At 39.0% G+C, this 22938-nt stretch overlaps 1 protein-coding gene across 1 annotated transcript in view; it reads right to left on the reverse strand.

Annotated features, from left to right (window-relative positions):
* The window catches only part of CNTN5 (contactin 5), a 573072-nt gene that overhangs the window by 4932 nt on the left and 545202 nt on the right, over positions 1-22938 (reverse strand). The window contains exons 20-22 of the mRNA XM_049889682.1: positions 12006-12192; positions 11459-11571; positions 3240-3408 (exon numbers count right to left, since the gene is read on the reverse strand). Of these exons, the coding sequence (XP_049745639.1) occupies positions 3240-3408; positions 11459-11571; positions 12006-12192 (469 nt within the window). The remainder of the gene's footprint in view (positions 1-3239; positions 3409-11458; positions 11572-12005; positions 12193-22938) is intronic.

Genomic DNA, 22938 nt, shown 5'->3' on the forward strand with positions numbered 1-22938 from the left:
CTTGTTCTTGAAACTATACTTTTATAAATGAATCATAAAGTGTATTAAGGTTTTCTGCGGCCACACATATTTAAATCCTTAGTTCTTTTTACCTGAATTTTTTAAAAAATTAGAATTCTTATGTTTTATTCTTTACTTTTGATTTTGAAATAATTTTAGATGTACCAAAAAGTTATAAGAAGGAATTCACCCAGATTTCTCAGATGTTAACATTTTATTACTCTAGCTTTATTATTCTTTCTCTTGAAAAACATATATTTCCTGCAGCTTTTGAAAGTAAGCTGCAGACTTTATGTCCATTTATCCCTCGATACGTCAATGTGTTTCTTAAAAATAAGAACATTTTCTTATATAAAAATAAGAACATGATCGTATATAAAAATTTAGGAAATTAATGTTGATATAATAGTATTATTTAACTTACACACTTTTTTCAAATTTCACTAATGGTCCCAATAACGTCCTTTATCTCATCTTGTGTTTTTAATTGAAGAATATACCATTTATCAATTATTGTGTCAACAGCTTTTCCTCAAAATTTCAGTCTATCATATTCTTTTTTCTACTATATTTGCTTTCCATCTCATTTTGTGCCATCAGAAATATTTATAAACACTGTCTCTGGGTTTTAGTCCAAGTTAATTCATATTTTGAACAAGACAGGGCTGTATACAGAGCCCTATAGGATATCATTGGAGACCTCCATTAGGTTGACAATTCTACTTGGGAATGATTGCTCAACAGATAATTAATGCTCATCATTACCCACTGATTAAATTCATATTAAAAACCTTTTAATGAAAATTTACCTAATACCTTCATAACCAGCATATATATCCATATAGTATCATTTCCTGATGCGGAAATGCTAGTTTCCAGTCTAGTAACTAGCAATGGGAAAGGAGAGAAACTTGGCCTGCAAGTACCTTTTTTTTTTTTCCAGCTGAAAGAGCTGATTAATGACAGTTCCTCTTTTTTTTTAACGATATTTTATTGAATTTCTGGTGAAAGTTTACACAGCAGATTAGGTTCCCATTTGACGATTTCCACACAAATTGTTCAGTGACATCAGCTACATTTAACACAGTGTGTCAACGTTCTCTTTAATTGTGTTCAATTACAGTTCCTCTTGATCATGAACTTCTTTCTAAGTACTGACAATCACATGTGTAATAATATATATATTTTAAAATCAGAGACAAGTATCAGGCTCACTCGTATGTAGTTTACATTATTTTATCCCTCTCACCATTATTTAAAATCAAGATGCTATCAAAACGCTATTTATCTTCTCATTTCAGCAAGGTTGTAGTGAAAGAGAGTGGACTAAGGCTGTGAAGATGGATTTTAGTTCAAGTCCTCCCACATACATACTTAGTAGTTATGTGATTTTGGGTAAACGTTTAAGCTTCACTTTTTTCATCAAGAAATTGGGCTGATTACATTTTTCCTGGTTTGTTTGCTGCGTATAAAAAATATCAAATGAGATAATTTTTATGGAAATGAGTATACAATATAAAGAATTATAAATATTATTAACTAACTGCTTAGATGTTATTAACTATTACTCAGATATCAGGACAGTGATTCTATAATTTTATCTAAAAAGTCATTCCCTACTTTGTAATATAATTTGAGACCTAGAGTCTACATATATAAGTCACCAGGTGCTTTTTGATTTATCATTCATTTATTTTGAATTTCATTCATCTTAAATTTCAATTCTTTATTAATCATGATTTATTTACCCCTTTCAATTTGAGTGTAATTATTTCTTATGGAGAAGATGAACCAAAACAAGAACTGAATTGCCTTCTTGCTATGATTTAAGATGATACTGTTTGACTTAATAGTGAGCTTCTTTTCCCATTCTTGTTCTACATGTTGTGAACATGGTTATAGAAACACATTTAAAATTTTTAATGAAGTTTTCTGTAGTTATGACTTATTCTAAATTTTTGCCTTCCCAACACACTTTTAGACTTTTGCACCCACAACCTGATTTTTAACTTTGGTTAATTGCCCTTTCAATTATCTTTTTCCTCCATAGTCTTTAAAATCTGAGCTCATCTGCCAGATTTCATTCAATGCTTTCCTATTTTTTTTTTTTTTCTCTTTGGGTTCAACGGTAATTTTGGTTTAAATTTTTTTGTTGCTACTTTTCAGGATGTTCTATTTCTCTTGAGTTATTTTTTCCCTTTTGTAGTTTTTGACCATGGAAACACTCTTATTTTCTTTAAGCGTTTTGAAATCTACTTTCTAAGATATTTGTATATCCAATTACACCTTTTGCTTCCATTTTTGATTCCCTTGATGAAATGGTTATTGTCTTCCAAATTTCTAAAACCCCTCTTTCTTTAATCAATTTTCTTTTGCTTTGTGAATGATGATGGTAGTAGTGAAGATACGTAGCCTTGGAGACAACAAGCATCTTGTTGTGGGCCATTGAGTCAATTTCAATGCATTGTGACCCTATACAACAGAGTAGAACTGCCCCATAGGGTTTCCTAAGCTATAATCTTTAGGGGGGAAGATTACCAGGTCTTTTCTGTCCTAGGGCTACTGGTCAGTTCAAACTGCAACTGTACCAGGTTTGAATCCTGGCTTTGCCACTTAGTAATGGTATGATTGTAAGCAAGTTATTTAAATTTTTTCTGCAAAACAGGAATAATGCCACCTACTTCATATATGATTCCTACAAAGATTAAATAAATAACATAGGTAAAGCATTTATTATTGTGTCTGATACATAGTGAGGGCTCAGAAACAGCAAACAATTATTAATATACCTAATAACAATAACAGTGATGCTCAATAAATTTCATCATGTCTTGAAATCAATAAAAATGACTAAATTTTAATTTTTAAAAGCATTCTCTTTAAACTTTTCTGTACATCTTCCATAATCTAACAATAAAGTAATCAAGACTATAGAGAAGTATGAATGTTAAACTAGTACATGATCAGTTTATTGAAAAATCCAAATGACCAGCAAAATGGTACTACTTGAGACCAGAATGGCCTAGGGAATTTGACAAATAAGGACATTCTAACGATATACCATATCCTACATAGATTTGTAGAAATTTAGCAATTATGGGCAGGCTACCATGATTCATGTTAGCCAGCGTATAATAAAGAAATCAGAGAATCCTTTCAAAATTTCTGAACCATGCAAACAATCCCCTCAGTTTTGCTGAGGTTATACAATCTTGGCGTCATTGATTGTCACAACTTACCTGAATATGATGGTACTCTGATTTGGGAACTAGCCGTTCCATCACCTCCTTCACTGTATGCTCGGACTTCAATAATGTAGACTCCTGCATCAGGGAGTGGTACTACTGCTTGAGGTTTCTGTGTTTCAATGACTTCACTGTTGCTGTGACCCTCTTGCCTATAAAAAACCTACAGGTAATAACAAAGGTTTAAACATTTGACAATTAACTAAGGATTCCAAATGTTCATTGACTACCTACTGAATGTCAGATTCTCAGCTAAGCACGAGCTGCTCACAGCTTAGAGACACATGTAAACAAATTAAATGCATGTGGTATGTACAACAATGGAAGTATATAAAAGTGCTGTGGAAGGGTGAACTCGGGCAAGTTACTAACCTTTCTAAATCTCAGGTTTCTCTTCTATACAGTGAAGATACTAATACCTATCTTATGGTTTTGTTAAGAGAATGAAATAATAGAATGTATGTAAAATACCTAGCACAGGTCTTGGTACATGGTAAGTGTAATAAGAGAAAGTTATTTCTCTTGCTGCCATCATTTTTCATTGTCAATGGGTCAGTATTTCAGTTGCATTGTAAAAGATGGACTAGCTTGTTGTTATAGTTAGGTGCTGTCATGTCAGTTCCAACTCATAGTGACCCTATAGGACAGAGGAGAACTGCCCCATAGGGTTTCCAAGGAGTACCTGGTGGATTTGAACTGCCAACATTTTGGTTAGCAGCTGAGCTCTTAACCACTACTCCACCTGGGCTCCACTATCAGATCTCTTTCTGGAAACTAAGAAAAATTATAATTTATTTTCTTTTGGAAAATATATTGTGAGCAATGGGTTGGGATTGTGAGCTTGAACTAACCTACACACAACAAAATAGAAAAAGTAAAAACTTTAGAGTAATCTTTTCATATACTGAAACCTCTGATCTTCCCCTCTGCATTCTGATAATGTGTGTGTCCTCCATCTTACTTTTTTTGTTTGTTTGTTTCATGAATTTAAATTTCCTTCAGGGTCTTGGGAGAGAAGTGACTTCTTCATAAAACTATGATAGGCACAGTAATTGTATGTACTGAAATCCTTACTTGGGAAGGATATCACAGCCTCAATGTAATTCAAAGTGATAAGAACATCCCGAATACGTATTAGACATCTCATATGGGTCAGGCATAGTGGTTTATACTGCTGATTCATCAGAGAACAAGACCACGTGGTTCTTGCCCTCATCACACTTACAGTCTAATGCTGGAGACAGATAAATAATACAATGGAGTGTGATAGTGTACATATTTTGTGCTATGGTAACACTCAGAGGGGGTTACTTGAGTAACACACAGAGGGCTTTAGCCAAGACTTGGGGAATCAGTAAGACTACCTGGAAGAATCCTATGGCAGGTTCTTTTGGCTTAAAAAAATCACAAATGTATCAGAATTTATGCCTCTGATTTTGACCGTAGCAGTGCAATGAATTAGAATTCTGATCATCCACATGAGGTAATTAGAAAGCAAATTTATGGGAATGGAAAAGTATGTAAATTGGTGAGGATTGGCAGGGGAATGACTATTTTAGAGGACACTGTTATTATGGTTCAATAAATTACAATTCTTATGACAAAAAAACTCAGCCAGCAATGTATATCTAATGTGGCTGTAAAACCCAGAGTTGAAGAGAAATTTGTGGATCAGTTGAGATTTAGCAACAAAAGGTAAAAAAGCAGGAAAAAGATCAGTTAATGGTGGCAAAAGAAGTTTGAGACTAAATGTGGCTTTTACCAATATATGCAGGGAAATATAGTGCTATGAGTTGGTAAGTTTTTTTTTTTTTTTTTTTTTAGTATACTAATAAATAATAAGACTCATTAAATTAATGATTAGTCAGGTGCTTTAGAGAACCTTGGCTCATTTAAAAGTTCTGACTTAGAAAACACGGATGAGAATGAAAAGTATGAGAAAGTTAAAGTGCTATGAAGACATGTCAAAAATAGTTATTGACAGCAAGGAGGTCAGGGAATACTTTTATAATCTGAACATTTATAGATTGGCAGTTGTGATGACAGCTATCTTCAGGGATAAAGGAATTTATCTAATGTATAAAATTTTTTTTTTTATTATCAAGACTATTCTAAAATTCTCTTTTAAAAAGCTGAGAGCAATAACTTATTCAAAGAGATGACCCTAAAAATAATATGTGGTACTACATTATCAAAGGGATGATCTGGCAATGACTCTTCTATATGTGTGACATTGTTGTTGTTAAGCCCCATCGAGTCAGTTCCTACTCATAGTGATCCTATGTACAACAGAATGAAACACTGCCTGGTCCTGCATCATCCTTACAATCATTGCTATGCTTGAGCCCATCCTGTGATAAAATCCTATTGCCATTGAGTCAATTCCAGCTCATAGTGACCCTATAGGACAGAGTAGAACTGCCCCAAAGAGTTTCCAAGGAGCAGCTGGTGGATTCGAACTGCCGGCCTTTTGGTTAGCAGCCATAGCACTTAGCCACTACAGCACAGGGTTTATAGTAACACAAAATAATGAGATGATTGTACTTAAAAATATAACGGAATTAGCTTTGGTGGTTATACCCAGAAGTACTACTGAGAAGGATGGATAGAATAAAAGAAAGAATTTTTTACCACTTGAGCATCTTGGGAATAGCAAATGGGGTAACTGCTCTTCGTGAAAAAGTATAAGGAATCTGAAGGCCCAGTGGCACTGGGGTGGGTAAGGAGTAGTCAGTAAAATGAACAAAAGTTGGGAAGCACCCAGGGTTATCTAGCAAAGAGAAGCCACTTGTGGTAGGGTGGCTGGCAGGACCTTTAAGAACAGGGCTGACTTATGGACAATTTTCAGATGTTTGCTTGTGTGATGTCCTATTTATTCTTTCTCTATACATATCTCCCCCTTCCCCACAAAGGTTTCCATAAGTCTGCTTATGTAAATACTCAACATATGACTCATTTCTGTTTTAGTTTACAAAAATTTATCATGAAAAACTTCAAGTATAATTAAATGTGAAGAGGATAGTATAATAAATCTCATGTACCCACGACCCCACAGGTGGGTACACCTCGCGTTTTCTTCTGTTGTGCACAAGGTCACCATGAGTTCAGGGCTGAATTTTTTTTTTTTTAACAACAACCACCACAACACCCAGTTTAAGCCATTGTATATGAGTCTTTTTAATTTGTGGAAATCACAGGGGAGAGGCTGAGTCTCACATTTGGAGTGACTATAAGATGAAGGAGCCTTGGGGGCACAGTGGTTAAGAGCTTGGCAGCTAACCAAAAGGTTGGTGGTTCAAATCCACCAGCCGCTCCTTGGAAACCCTATGGGGCAGTTCTACTCTGTCCTACAGGGTCTCTATGAGTCAGAATCTACTTGACGGCAATGAGTTTGGCTTGTTTATAAAATGAAAGAACAGGTACAAGATATATATAGATAAGATATATAAGCAATCAGAATAGCTTCCTAGTTAGCTGCAAAAATATAGGGGAGGGCTTCAAAATTCCTCAGGGTGTAGAATACAACATCAAGGCAAATGTATATATATCTGAGGAGTCTGGAAGGCCTATCTGATATATAAATTGCATACAGAAACCAAAATCTTTGCCTATATCGATGGATCATATAATAACTTGGAAATTTTGAGCTTGATTTCCCCTAGCTCTGTAAATTGTTGGAAGTAGAGGTGAGGGGGAAGGTGTACTGTGAAGTGGCTCGTATTATCTGTTATTGTTGTTAGGTGCCAAGGAGTTGATTTTTGACTCCTCATAATCCCATGGAAACCCTGGCGGCATAGTAGTTAAGTGCTACAGCTGCTAACCAAAGGGTCAGCATTTCGAATCTGCCAGGTGCTCCTTGGAAACTCTATGGGGCAGTTCTACTCTGTCCTACAGGGTCGTGATGAGTCAGAATTGACTCGATTGCACTGGGTTTGTTTGTTTTTTTTTTTAAATAATCCCATGTGACAGAGCAGAAAACCCTACCCCATAGGATTTTCTAGGCTGTAATTTTTATGGGAGCAGATTGCCAGGTCTTTTTCCTGTGGAGCTGCTGGGTGGGTTCTAATTGCTAACCCTTTTGGTAGCAGCCAAGTGTTTAACCTTTGAGCCAATCTAGGAAAGGATATATTCTAAAAGTAGAGAAGAAAAACAAGACTATTTTCTTGGTATACAGCCTGAGGCACTTGTCCCGAATTCCTTCTGACTGCTTGTGCCTTTTCTGAACGGATAGAAGTTTCTCTTGGTGGGGGCAGGTGGCTACTTGCATATTCCCTGTGCATTTAGTATATATTTTTCCTTTCACTCAGGCATAGTCTGTATGAGGTGGGGATAAGCCACACCAAACCCACTGCAGCCAATTCCTACTTACAGTGACCCTAAAGGAGAGAGTAGAACTGCCTCATAAGGTTTCTAAGGCTGTAAATCTTTATGGAAGCAGATTGCCATATCTTTCTCCCACAGAGGGCTGGTGGATTCGAACCACTGATTTTTCAGTTAGCAGCTGAGTGCTTTAACTACTGTGCCACCAAAGGCTGTTTAAATTCATAATCTCGATAAACTTCTTTCATAGTATAAAGAAAAACAATTTTTCTCCAGTCTCAAGGTCATTAAGAAAAAAAGAATTATGGCTACATATACTTCAGTTTTCCTAGCTTTGTTACTGGTACTTCTTCAGGAACTCCAGTAAAGAATGGTTGGGCATATAATATGCTAAAATTAGTAAGGACTTTAAATACAGACCCCAAACTAGGGGATTTATAAAAATGAAGAGTTTTCTTCACTTAAAAAGATTTATTTGGAAAAATAAGTGAAGTAGGAAATCTCTTAATTTGAATTTTTTGTTCCCTTTCTCTGATCATTTATAAATAATGTATTAATAAAATGTGTACCTGATTCTGAATTGGGAAATGCAAAAAGAAATAAACAAATGGTATGTATTAATAAACTTCAAGAAGTCATATACAAGTTAAATAAATTGCCAAGTTGTATTCAACTTCTGAAATGGAGAGTTATTTTCTCTGACAGGGAATAAATTGTAGCCAGGTCTATCAGAGGTAAACCGTCTATAAGCGATAAGCCTTTTCCAACATTTTCGTGGTTCTTCATGTTCCTGTTCCTCTCATTTGTTATTCAAAGCTATAATGTCTTGAAATTATAACTGTTGAATCTGGACAAAATTCCAGGAAGTGTCTTGAAATTATAACTGTTGAATCTGGACAAAATTCCAGGATGTTTTGGACAGTATCAACAATAAAGCAATGAGAAATTTCATCACTAGATAATGCTTAATGTTTATCTGAATGGATTCAATTGTAATGTTTTACTTATGACACGACTGTATGTAGCCCAATTCCATCCGTGTTTCCCTGTACTTTTGGAACCTTTTGAGGGCCCTGATCTGATTTTGTGCTGGGGGAATCTCCCTTTTCCTCCTAACATCTTTGGACAAAATTTCTCTTACCGTTATATCTTTCTCTGGTAATACCTTGTAGTTACACCTGTTGTTGATACCCTAGTCTCTGAAATCAAGTAAGATCTGTGCTGTCTTAGAAAATGGATTGGTCAAATCTCAAATTCTGCTGTTTTATCTTATTAGGTTAACACATGAGCTACTGTTGTGGTCTACTATTTGAGAATGAGTTATAGCCTCCTGTATATAGCATCTTAACTATAAAAATGAAGAGATCAGTGGATTGTTCATAGATAAAACCTACAGGAACAAATCCATTTTTCTTCCATTTTACTTTTCAATTGTTTTCATAATCTGGAAAACTTCTAGATGAGCACTTTTCTGAATTCATCAACCTTACCAGTTGCTGGGGAGTTGACCCTGAATCATGGTGACCCTATGTGTGGCAGAGTAGAACTGTGGATCAGGTTTTCGATGGTCAATTTTTCAGATGTAGATTGCCAGGCTTTTCTTCTAAGGAATCTCTTGTTGGATTCGAACCTCCAAACTTTTGATTCGTGGCTGAGTGAGTTAATTGTTTGCACCACCCTGGGACTCCTCAACAACCTTAGTCTGAACTTAATGCAAAAGGTGGAATACGTAACTCTGGCATTTTAAATATCAGGCACCAAGGTTTCAGCCTCAAACCCACATACCGTGCACATTTCCAGTGAACCCTATTGCTTGTATAAGTAAAGTAGCTTGGCAAAGACGAAGAGTGAAAATAAAGTTACCTCTCTTTAGATATTCCAATTAATTGTAGAAGCTCTCTTTTATCCTGATCTGTAGGAAATCCTTCACCTCAAATTTTCCATGAATCTCAGGGGCTAACTTAGTCTAAATAGATCAGGCGTGCCTCAAACTACCTTGGGGAAAGGGAAATGATCAGTGTGCTGACATGCCCCTACTTTTGCTACTCTTTTATGGCTGCCATACCCTACTGTGCTGAAGAAGGGGTGGCCCACTATGAAACTGGTACCACTGTTGGCCTGGTAGTAGTTCCCCGAGATGTAGTAGGAATCAAAGGAGAGGTCTTCTTCCCAGCATCATGTCCAGCCCTGGTCATTCTATACTTATATGAGCTTCCCTTTAGATGCTACGGCTCTTCAACCACTGGAGCCAATGCAGATTCTTGCCAAGGCTGCAGTACTTCTTCTCAGAGTCATACTCATAAAGGGGGTTCCATGTTCACGTTCTTAGGGATACATCTCTTTAGTTTGTATTCAGATTCTCAGCCATTTTTTCTGATCACATGCCTGTCCCATTCTGTATGTGTCAAGAGCGGCTTTCATCCTTAGCTACCTGCCCTGTGAAAACCAAGCCCTGTGTTAAGTCCAAGTCATCAGTCTAGAGTTCCCTTCCCCTTATGGGGCCCTTCGTGTTCATTTTATTTTTTCCAGTAGATATCCTGTTGGGGGCCATTCCATCCTTCTTTGAGGTCTCCTGCCTTTTGTTTTTAGCAGATTCTTGTCTTAGGAACCAGCTCTTCCTTTTAATGGATATAAGGAGATGCAGCAATTTCAAAGCAATAAAAGGTAAAAAAAAAAAATCCTCTTGTAATGTGTGCCTACTTGTCATAAATTCATACAACTAAGATGAACCATGCTGTTGATTCTCCCCTCGGCAAGAAGGCGTATGTGACATGGGGGTGTCTGTGATCCAAACTAATTACAGTATACATGAAGTGCTGTAGTTTGTGTCTTAAAATAGTCCCGCTAGGAATCACCTTAAAGCATATATTCTGTTTATAACTTCTGCAGTTTTCAGCTTCAGAATTTTAGTACTTTAGATACAAAGTACTGTGTTACTGTCTCTGCTGGTTGAAAACCCACCTATAATGATGCTTTTTAGTCTAAATATTGTTGAAATATTTAAAATTATACTAAAAATAGTATTCAACTCATAATTGTGTGGATTTAAGGTGATATAACAGAATCAGACATTATAGAACAAGAATTCAGCCAATTGAATACACAGACCATGTATACTTGATAATCTGAGAAAAAAGTTGTTTTTCAAAAACAAACTGTAAAAATATCCTCAGAGCTCTTCTTGGAACATGACAGGGTAACTGTATATGAGATGTTGGGTTTATGTTTGGAGCTTGCTGTACCTCTCCATGGATTCTTTACTACCTAGTATGCTGGTCCTGCTCTTGGCTACTAACCAAAACTTGATGATTTGAATTCAACCAGTGGTGCCTTGGAAGAAAGACTTGGTGATCTGCCTCTGAAAGATCCCAGCCACTGAAAACCCCATGGAGCGCAGTTCTACCCTGAGACACAGGGACTTGCCATGAGGGAAAATCTACTCAATAGGAACTTTTTTATTTGAATGCCGGTCCTAGTATTTTTCTTCTGTGATTTTGCTAATAGAAAGTCTTTCTACCTAAACTATGTTGTCCAGTTTTTGCCATCTGCCAGCGAAATTTGTCAGCTGGAAGACAATGCCAGGATTGTCTGCCTGAGCTCTGCTGGTCTTGACACCATGCTTTATGGGGTCATCTTCATACTATACTCAGATCATTTTTGCTTTGCTGATCCATTCCCTTCCTATGCCTTGTGCAGTTGAAACTGATTTTGACTGCCTTGGCTTTCCCACCTGCAGCAAGTCTCTTCTTTCTAAGATATGGATAGAAAATGATTGAAAAAAAAAATAGAAGGAAGGGCTGTTAATGGATCTTATTATGGTTTATTAATTTCATATCCTCCCAGCAACAATTTCCTTGATGAGAGTCTAGGCAAGAGACTGGAGAAACACTGACCTTGTATCCCATGACTTCAGATTCGTTGGCTAATGGTCTGACAGGTTCCCAACCCAGAGAAACCTGAGAGCCTTGTTGCTCCCACCTGAGGTTGCCTGGTGCTTGACTAGGGGCTGAAATATAAAAAGTGAAAAAATGATTTTAAAAGACATTTCTTCATTTTAATCCCTGCGAGTATTTCAATCTCTTCTTGTGTTCAGTAGTTGGCTGGCACCACAGGCTTCCTTCCAGCTGGAGTCAGATAAGGAAGGTTTTGCTCCAGGAGTGTCATTTTAATAGCTACTCTACTGAGCTTTTGAACCTGAATCCTTTTATCTCCCTTCTGTGTCAAAATCACTTAGCCTTGTTTCACAGGAAGATAACCTTTATCTGCTGTGAATGCAAAATTTTCTGAGCTAGTTTTGGAATTCAGATCTAAGCACTGAAGCAAGACTATGAATCAAAACTTCCCTTCCGCTCTGCTTATTATGGGAATCGTGTGGCTTTCAGAAATGTTAAAAGATGTTTCCCTTTTGTTTGAAACAAACAAAAAGCCCAGGTCACTTACGGGGTTTCTTGGTGCTTGCACTCACTTCACTGCTAGGTGGCCCATATCCAGCTCCATTGTAAGCCCTCACTGTGAAGTGATACAACGTATTTCCTTCTAATCCTGTCAGGATGATGGAGGACTCATTCCCCCTGGTTTTGACTGTTTCTGTTGCTTCTTCTTGTTCCATATCTTTCCGGTAACCAACCTGTCAACAAATGTCACAGAATTATAAATTTTCCCCTGTGCTTGCTTGAACTTTTTTTCGGGGGGGTGGGAGATGATAACGTGTTGATCATCAAGTTCCTCTTAGGAAGAAATCGCTTGTGTACCACTCAGTGAATATACCTACATGGAGGAGTCAGTTCTGACTCCCAGCAACACTGTAAGGACAAAGCAAAACCACCCCAGAGGGTTTCCACGTCTGTAACCTTTACGGAAGCGGGGTGCCACATCTTCCTCCCAAGGAGGGGCTTGTGTGTTCCAGACGCTGGCCTTTCAGTTAGTAGCTGAGAGTTTAACCACTGAGCCACCAGGGCTCCTAACAGGCCCTATTACCAAAAAAATCCATTGCCATCGAGTTGATTCTGACTCATAGTGACCTTATAGGACAGAGTAAAATTGCCCCCGAGGGTTTCCAGAGCTGTAAGTCTTTATGGAAGCAGACTGCCACATCTTCCCTTGCAGAGCAGCTAGTGGGTTCAAACCGCCGACCTCCTGGTTATCAATCAGCCCCATGCTTAACCACTGCACTACCAGGGCTCTACTAACAGACCCTACTAGTCCAAAATTAGCATCTGTGTGATGCTACCTTGTAGCCTGGCAATGTGAATTGCCAGGAAAGAGCTAAAAATGCGACTAACATTAAGGAAGAATCATTTAAGGAAACCAAAAAAGTGCTCTTCTTTCAATAGGTCATCAGAACCATTTACCATTTAGAGCCATGAAACTTTGAGTGAATTATCTGAGAAAGAAGCATGAACAACATTTCCTCCTGGGCTCCACATAAAGGCAAATCTTACAAGCTGTATCAGTTTAGTGAAGAAAAGGTGACACAACACTCATGAAACCTTGGAGTGGTTTAAACACAGAGAAATGGCATTGCTAGGATATGGGAGGGAAGAAGAATGGAACAGTTGTCTGTCAAAGCAGTTTGTGCATTGAGAGGATATGAGCTCGTGGTGGCAGGTCTCATGCCAAACTTGATCTCTTTCTGAGACCCAGTAACTGTCTCTGTGTAGCTAAGGTTTCACCTTGTTCAGACATGAGAAATTAACCAGATGTAAGTACATAAAAGAATACTTTCTTTTTTCCTTCCTTCCTTACTGTGGTGAAAATAGTGGGTCACTGTACCATTTCATCCTCTTTCAACTGCTTTGTCTCCTATACAGGCTAGAAAGTCAAACACCGTATTTCCCAGAGTTTCTGCCAGTAAGGTTGCTGCAACACAGTGTGGGCAGCAAGGAACCTGGAATGTGGAGATATTCTGGAGCATCCGTAGGACTGCCATTTCCAGCTATGGCTGTGGGAAGTCATTACAGGCTCTGATCTCTCCGGAATGAGCATTGCAGTCGCTATGTCATTTTAAGGGCCTCAACCAGCCTCAAACTACTGATCCTTCTTCTTTGTTTCCAACTTTCACATTCCAATCACCAGTGATTATCAATGCATCTTGATTGCATGTTCGATCAATTTCAGACTGCAGCAGCTGATAAAAATCTTCCATTTCTTCATCTTTGGCCCTAGTGGTTGGTTTGTAAATTTGAGTAATAGTCGTACTAACTGGTCTTCCTTGTAGGCGTATGGATATTATCCTATCACTGACAGTGTTGTACTTCAGGATAGATCTTGAAACATTCTTTTTGACGATGAATGCAACACCATTCCTCTTCAAGTTATCACTCCCAGCATAGTAGACTATATGATTGTCCAATTCAAAATGGCTAGTACCAGACCATTTCAGCTCACTAATGCCTAGGATATCGATGTTTATGTGTTCCATTTCATTTTTGATGATTTCCAATTTTCCTAGATTCATACTTCGTACATTCCAGGTTCTGATGATTAATGGATGTTACAGCTGTTTCTTCTCATTTTGAGTCATGCCACATCAGCAAATGAAGGTCCTGAAAGCTTGACTCCATCCATGTCATTAAGGTCGACTCTAATTTGAGGAGGCAGCTCTTCCCCAGTCATCTTTTGAGTGCCTTCCAACCTGGGGGGCTCATCTTCCAGCACTATATCAGATAGTGTTCCACTGCTTTTCATAAGGTTTTCACTGGCTAATGCTTTTCAGAAGTAGACTGCCGGGTCCTTCTTCCTAGTCTGTCTTAGTCTGGAAGCTCAGCTGAAACATGTCCTTCATGGGTGACCCTGCTGGTATCTAAATACTGGTGGCATAGCTTCCAGCATCACAGCAACATACAAGACCCCAAAGTACGACAAACTGACAGTAGTTGGAAAATATGGCCTTGGTGATAGAAACAATGCTGGAGATCAAATGATAGAATTTTGCAAGACCAATGACTTCTTCATTGCAAATACCTTCTTTCACCAGCATAAACGGCAACTATACACATGGACCTCGCCAGATGGAACACACAGAAATGAAATTGACTACATCTGTGGAAAGAGACGATGGAAAAGCTCAATATCATCAGTCAGAACAAGGCCAGGGGCCGACTGTGGAACAGACCGTCAATTGCTCTTATGCAAGTTCAAGCTGAAACTGAAGAAAATCAGAGTAAGTCCACGAGAAACAAAATACGACCTCGAGTATATCCCACCTGAATTTAGAGACCATCTCAAGAATAGATTTGATGCATTGAACACTATTGACCAAAGACCAGACGAGTTGTGGAATGACATCAAGGACATCATCCATGAAGAAAGCAAGAGGTCACTGAAAAGAGAGGAAAGAAAGAAAAGACCAAGATGGATGTCAGAGGAGACTCTGAAACTTGCTCTTGAGCGTTGAGCAGCTAAAGCAAAAGGAAGAATCGATCAAGTAAAAGAACTGAACAGAAGATTTCAAAGGGCCTCTCGAGAAGACAAAGTAAAGTATTATAATGACATGTACAAAGAGCTGGATATGGAAAACCAAAAGGGAAGAACACACTTGGCATTTCTCAAGCTGAAAGAACTGAAGAAAAAATTCAAGCCTCAAGTTGCAATAGTGAAGGATTCCATGGGGAAAATATTAAATGATGCAGGAAGCATCAAAAAAAAAATGGAAGGAATACACAGAGTCATTATACCAAAAGAATTAGTCGACATTCAACCATTTCAAGAGGTGGCATATGATCAGGAACCAATGGTGCTGAAGGAAGAAGTCCAAGCTGCTCTGAAGGCATTGGTGAAAAACAAGGCTCCAGGAATTGATGGAATATCAATTGAGATGTTTCAACAAACAGATGCAGTGCTGGAGGTGCTCACTCATCTATGCCAAGAAATATGGAAGACAGCTTCCTGGTTAACTGGCTGGAAGAGATCCATATTTATGCCTATTCCCAAGAAAGGTGATGCAACTGAATGTGGAAATTATAGAACAATATCATTAATATCACATGCAAGTAAAATTTTGCTGAAGATCATTCAAAAACAGTTGTAGCTGTATATATCAACAGGGAACTGCCAGAAATTCAGGCCAGTTTCAGAAGGGGACGTGGAACCAGGGATATCATTGCTGATGTCAGATGGATCCTGGCTGAAAGCAGAGAATACCAGAAGGATGTTTACCTGTCTTTTATTGACTATGCAAAGGGATTTGACTGTGTGGATCATAACAAACTGTGGATAACACTGCGAAGAATGGGAATTCCAGAACACTTAATTGTGCTCATGAGGAACATTTACATAGATCAAGAGGCAGTTGTTTGGACAGAACAAGGGGATACCGATCGGTTTAAAGTCAGGAAAGGTGTGTATCAGGATTGGGTTCTTTCACTTTTTTATTTAACCTGTATGCTGAACAAATAATCCAAGAAGCTGGACTATATGAAGAAGAAGGGGACATCAGGATTGCAGGAAGACTCATTAACAACCTGCGTTATGCAGATGACACAACCTTGCTTGCAGAAAGTGAAGAGGACTTGAAGGACTTACTAATGAAGATCAAAGACCACAGCCTTCAGTATGGATTGCACCTCAACATAAAGAAAACAAAAATCCTCACAATTGGACGAATGAGCAACATCCTGATAAATGGAGAAAAGATTGAAGTTGTCAAGGATTTCATTTTACTTGGATCCACAATCAACAGCCATGGAAGCAGCAGTCAAGAAATCAAAAGACGCATTGCATTGGGCAAATCTGCTGCAAAGGAGCTCTTCAAAGTGTTAAAGAGCAAAGATGTCACCCTGAAGACTAAGGTGCACCTGACCCAAGCCATGGTATTTTCAATCACAGCATATGCATGTGAAAGCTGGACAATGAATAAGGAAGACCGAAGAAGAATTGATGCCTTTGAATTGTGGTGTTGGTGAAGAACATTGAATATACCACGGACTGCCAGAAGAACTAACAAATCTGTCTTGGAAGAAGTACAACAGGAATGTTCCTTAGAGGCAAGGATGGTGAGACTGTGTCTTACATACTTTGGACGTGTTGTCAGGAGGGATCAGTCCTTGGAGAAGGACATCATGCTTGGCAGAGTACAGGGTAGGCAGAAAAGAGGAAGACCCTCAACGAGGTGGATTGACACAGTGACTGCAACAATGAGCTCAAGCATAACGATTGTAAGGATGGCTCAGGACTGGGCAGTGTTTCGTTCTGTTGTGCCTAGGGTCGCTATCAGCTGGACCTGACTCGATGGCACCTAACAACAACAACAACAACAACAACAACCAGCCTAAGTGCTGGGGGAAGGCAAAGGAACAAAAAATAGGTAGAGGAGGAAGAAAGTTATAAATTGTAACTTCAGTTTTGTGAAATGGAGGCTGTAGTAACAACAACAACAAAAAACCCTTTGCCATCGGGTTGGTTCCAGCTCGTAGCCATATTTCTGGTTTGTACTATTTCGTATATTGCTGCTGTTGTTAGTGTCCATAGAGTCAGCTCTGACTCATAGCAAGCTTGTGTGTAACATTGCCTGATCCTCTACCATTTTCATGAACTTTGGTATATTTGAATCCACTGTTGTAACTATGTGTCAATCCATTTCATTGAGGGTTTCCCTAGTATTCGTTGGCCCTCTAGCAAACAATTGGTCTTTCTTAATGACGTGTCCAAAGTAATCCAGTTGAAGTCTTGCCAACCTTGCTTCTAAGGAATGTATATACATATTAATAACTTGGACCATTTTTTTCTTTTGATATTTTGTGTAGAGCGTGTTATTGGTAATTAGCTTTCTAATATGGAAAAGGAATAGTCTTTCACCCTGAGATACACAGACTGGCTAATGAGACTTTCTTTGGCTCTCGTTTTGGGAGAGTGTTAGTACATTTTCATTTGTAAAAGAGATATTTGCATTATGTCAGTATGGAATGTTGTGTTAATTGTTGCTTTTGGGGAATTGTTGAATGTGGAAATGGGTGTGTATGGATATTGAGTAACCAAAAGGATATGGTAGATTAGTGATCGCTGTCCATTTTATTCTCATTCTAATGTGTCTTCCTTTAGTGAAGAGAATGTGAAGCTTAACATCATATGTTAAAGACGCCCTTGCAGTTAGGTTTCTGGGTATGTTTTAAGTTCAGCCAATCAGATGCATGTGCATAAGATCTGAAAGTAGAAGTGAGACGGGAGCTGAGTTTTGTCACTTTGTTTTTCTGCTGGCAAGTATATTACTGGAGTCATTACTGCCTCCGGCACCCCATGGCACCATTAATAAATGTCTCATTGTCTGTCCACTAGCTTTATGGTAGTTAAAAAGCAGGGCATAGAATATTCATTTTGCTGGTGCAAATCATGGCAGGCATGGTGGGATTCCAGAACTGTCAACAATAGCAGAGGCCTCCAGGTGATGGAGGCTTCCTAAAGGTGGTGGCATCCTGATCACGGTGGTTTCCCAATTGTGGCAGCGGAGTAGGCTTCTGGAAGTAGTGGCATCCTGCTTTTATAAGACATCGGCTTCTCCTTTCATGGCTTGGTTCTAGAGAACAACTTTTAAGAGTTGAAATCTCGAAAGATCATCTGGAGCCTGTTAACTTTCTCAATTATTTTTTAAACCATTTAGTGCCTGTAATAAAACACTTCCTGCTTAGAGTAATTCAGTTCTTTGTAACTGAACCCTGCTAGATACGCCTACCTAGATTCTTAATTTATTTTTTAATAAAAAAGCTAGTAAGATTATCAAATTCCTATTTCTCAGTCCTGTCTCTTCACTGAATTAAACTTGCATACTTCTGAATCTGTTTGATTACTTCAGAATCTGTTGCCATACTTCAGAAATCTGTTTCATTAAATTGGAATTCCCTAACACTACTGTCTTTTATGTGATGCTGGTCCCATTATTCCCAATTCTGAGAACTGGCTTTTCTTGCTTGGCCTGTGAATATATACATATATATTTATATTGTTGTTAGGTGCCATCGAGTCAGTTCAGACTCATAGCCACCTTATGCATAACAGAACGAAACACTGTCCAGTCCTGAGTCATCCTTACAATTGTTGTTATGCTTGAGCTCATTGCTGCAGCCACTGTGTCAATCCACCTAGTCGACAGTCTTCCTCTCTTCTGCTTACCCTGTGCTCTGCCAAGCATGATGTCCTGCTCCAGGGACTGATCCCTCCTGGCAACATGTCCAAAGTATGTAAGACACAGTCTCACCATCCTTGCCTCTAAGAAGCATTCTCACCGTACTTCTTCCAAGACAGATTTGCTCGTTCTTTTGGCAGTCCATGGTATATTCAATATTCTTCGCCAACACCACAATTCAAAGGCGTCAATTCTTCTTTGGGTCTTCCTTATTCATTGTCCAGCTTTCACATGCATATGTTGTGGTTGAAAATACCGTGGCTTGGGTCAGGTGCACCCTAGTCTTCAGGGTGACATCTTTGCTCTTCAACACTTTAAAGAGGTTCTTTGCAGCAGATTTACCCAATGCAATGCATCTTTTGATTTCTTGACTGCTGCTTCCATGGCTGTTGATTGTGGATGGAAGTAAAATGAAATCCTTGACAACTTCAATCTTTTCTCCATTTTTCATGATGTTGCTCATTAGTCCAGTTGTGAGGATTTTTGTTTTCTTTATTTATTTTTTTTTATGTTGAGGTGCAATCCATACTGATGGCTGTGGTCTTAGATCTTCATTAGTAAGTGCTTCAAGTCCTTTTCACTTTCAGCAAGCAATGTTGTGTCATCTGCATAATGCAGGTTGTTAATGAGTCTTCCTCCAATCCTGATGCCCCATTCTTCTTCATATAGTCCAGCTTCTCATATTATTTGTTCAGCATACAGATTGAATAGGTGTGTTGAAATGATACAACCCTGACGTACACCTTTCCTGACTCTAAACCAATCAGTATCCCCTTGTTTTGTCCAAACAACTGCCTCTTGATTTATGTAAAGGTTCCTCATGAGCACAATTAAGTGTTCTGGAATTCCCATTCTTCACAATGTTATCCATAATTTGTTATGATCCACACAGTCAAATCCCTTTGCATAGTCAATAAAAGACAGGTAAACATCCTTCTGGTATTCTCTGCTTTCAGCCAGGATCCATCTGATATCAGCAATGATATCCCTGGTTCCATGTCCTCTTCTGAAATTGGCCTGAACTTCTGGCAGTTCCCTGTCAATATAGTGCTACAGCCGTTTTTGAATGATCTTCAGCAAAATTTTGCTTGAGTGTGATATTAATGACATTGTTCTATAATTTCCACATTCGGTTCGATCATCTTTCTTGGGAATAGGCATAAATATGGATCTCTTCCAGTCAGTTGGCCAGGGAGCTATCTTCCATATTTCTTGGCATAGATGAGTGAGCACCTCCAGCGCTGCATCTGTTTGTTGAAACATCTCAATTGATATTCCATCAATTCCTGGAGCCTTGTTTGTCACCAATGCCTTCAGAGCAGCTTGAACTTCTTCCTTCAGCACCATTGGTTCCTGATCATATGTCACCTCTTGAAATGGTTGAACATCGAGTAATTCTATATGCAAGACCAAACCCGTTGCTGTCAATTCTGACTCATTGCAACCCTATAGGACAGAGTAGAACTGCCCCATAGAGTTCCAAAGAGTGCCTGGTGGATTCAAACTGCTGACCTCTTGGTTAGCAGCTGTAACACTTAACCACTACACCACCAAGGTGTGTGTGTGTATGTGTGTATATGTATATATATATAGTAACTATGTATGTAACAAACTATTTGTCATTTCAACAATCTTCACATGTATAGTTTAGTGACATCAATTATGTTCATCCTGTTGTTCAGCCATCATCCTTATCCATTCTTACAATTTTTCATCATCTTAAGCATGTATTTAACTGAAAAATCTAAAGCATTTTCAAGTTACAATATTAGCTGAGAAGTTGGTAGATGAACAATGTCTTAGGCTGGGTTCTCTAGAGAAGGAAAACCAACCAGTGAAGCAAATATATATATATAGAAAACCAAAACCAAACCCGTTGCCATCAAGTCAATCGTGACTCATAGCAACCCCATAGGATGGAGTAGAACTGCCCCATAGAGTTTCCAGGGAGTGCCTGGTCAGTTTGAACTTCCAACCTTATGTTTAGCAGCTGAAATTCTTAACCACTATGCCACAAGGGTTTCCAATATATATATATATATAAAATATAAATACAAAATATGTATATATATGTAGACTGAGACATTTATCTCAAGGAAATGGCTCATGCAGTTGTAGAGGCTGGCAAGTCTCAAGTCTGTGGATCAGGCATCGGGCTGGAGGGTTCTCCTGACTCATGTAGCTGCAGGGGTTGACAAATCCAAGATCAACAGGTCAGATGGTAGGCTGGTGGCTCAGGGGTTGTAAAGGCTGATGAATTCAAGATCAGGAGGTAAGATGACAGGCCTCTGGCTCATAGGCCATGGAGGCTGATGAATCCCAAGATCGGCAGGTAATCCGCAGGCCGCTGGCTCAAGCCCCAAGAGTTGGAGGTCAGAGAATGATGAGCCAGATGCAAAATCCAGAACTAGCAAAAGCCATTGAGCTTTTCCAGAACATCTATATATACTGGATGCAGGCCACACTTCTGAGGAAATTCCCCTTCCAACTGATCAGCTGATCACATTAGGTCACAACATGGAGGTGATTAAATTATATCATGGAATGAAGGATAACTATGTCATCACATAATTGCCAAACCACTGAGAATCATGGTCCAGCCAAGCTGATACACAACCTTAACAATCATAGTCCACTACCTGTCAACTTGACACCTGTACACATCTCCATAAACTTTTCAGTGATATATTTGATTTCCGATTTTCTATTTCAATGTTGTTTAGTTGGTTAGACTCTCTTAAATATAATTAAATATATATTTTGAGGGGTTTGAATGTGATTAAATTTAATAGATTACAGATATTAATACAAATGCAGATTGTGATATAAATTCTGGACTTCTAAAATGGAATGTTTAATGTTTGGATTAATCACCAAAAAATTACACATTCTAAGTAACTGATCAAGGAGCTCTGGTGGCACAGTGGTTAAGTGCTTGGCTGCTAACCAAAAGGTCGGTGGTTTTAACCCACCAGCCCTGCCCAGGAGAAAGATGTGACAGTGTGCTTCTATAAAGATCACAGCCTTGGACACCTTATGGGGCAGTCCCATAGGGTCGCTATAAGTTGGAATATACTCTGTGGCAGTGGTTTTAGGTTAAACAACTGATTGTGAGTGTGACAGTTAATGTTATGTATCAGCCAGGCGAGGCTGTGAGTCTCAGTGGTTTGGCAGACACTATGTGATCACCTTGCATTGTGATCTGATGTGGGCATGTGGGCTGCATCGATGATATAAATGGATGTTTTGGCAAAGCTCACTGTCTTTCATTCCTGCACTTTTTCTTGTCACTAGACCTTTGGTACTCCAGATGTAAGAAGCCTTCGGCCTGTTGTCTAACCTGCAGATTTTGGATTTGTCAACCCCCATAACCATGTGAACCAGCAGGAGCCTTCAGGCTGCTGCCTGACCCATGAATTTGGGATTTAACAGACCCTGTCAATTGCATGAGCCGTTTTCTCTCCATATATATCTATATAAATCTCACTAGTTTTGCTCCTCTAGTGAACCGAGACTAGGACAGTGAGTGTAAAAATGGCGTGGAGGCAGTATCTGACTTCCTCTAATGTCACAAGAGGAAAGGAGAATCAAGATCAATAGCCCATAGCTGACTGTTACAAGGCAGGGGTCAGATATACCTTCTCTCTCCTCCATCTGTGCCAACTGCAACGCCAAGCATTCCTTCCACAGCACTTTCTACTTCTCTCCTGGGTTTGATAATTTATTCCATTGGCCATATAGAACTTACTGGCCATGCTCATGATTATGGGGTTTATTTCAAACTGCTGGCTTTTGGTTAGCAGCCATAGCTTTTAACCACTACACCACTAGGGTTTCCTAGGGAAGTAACAGGTTACAATTCAGGCTCAGAACACTCAAGGACAGCCCCTTGCCAGCCACGCTCACAGGCATACCTCTTCCTAGCCTTAGTCCTCTGCCCAAAGGCACTCAGCTTTCTCTGTGGGCTGGGAAGCCCATCCCACTGTCTCTTGCTGCCGGGTCTACCCTGCCACAGCTTCTCATGATCTTCAAGGTTACAGTTTGTTCTATCTCTGTCTCCTGGTTCTAGGAGCCTCCTAGCATAGGGATCCTGGGTTCAAAGAATGCACTGGCTCCTGGCTGTTCCTCCCTGGTGGTGGTGAGATTTTCTCTTCTCCGTCTCTGAGGTGGCTTATTTCAAGGCCAGCGGGATGGCAAAACTGACCAATCTGTTTGGTCACAATCGCCATATCTGCACAGCCTTGCCCAATTACCTTG

Source organism: Elephas maximus, chromosome 7 (assembly GCF_024166365.1).
Source record: "Elephas maximus indicus isolate mEleMax1 chromosome 7, mEleMax1 primary haplotype, whole genome shotgun sequence".
NCBI lineage: Eukaryota > Metazoa > Chordata > Mammalia > Proboscidea > Elephantidae > Elephas > Elephas maximus.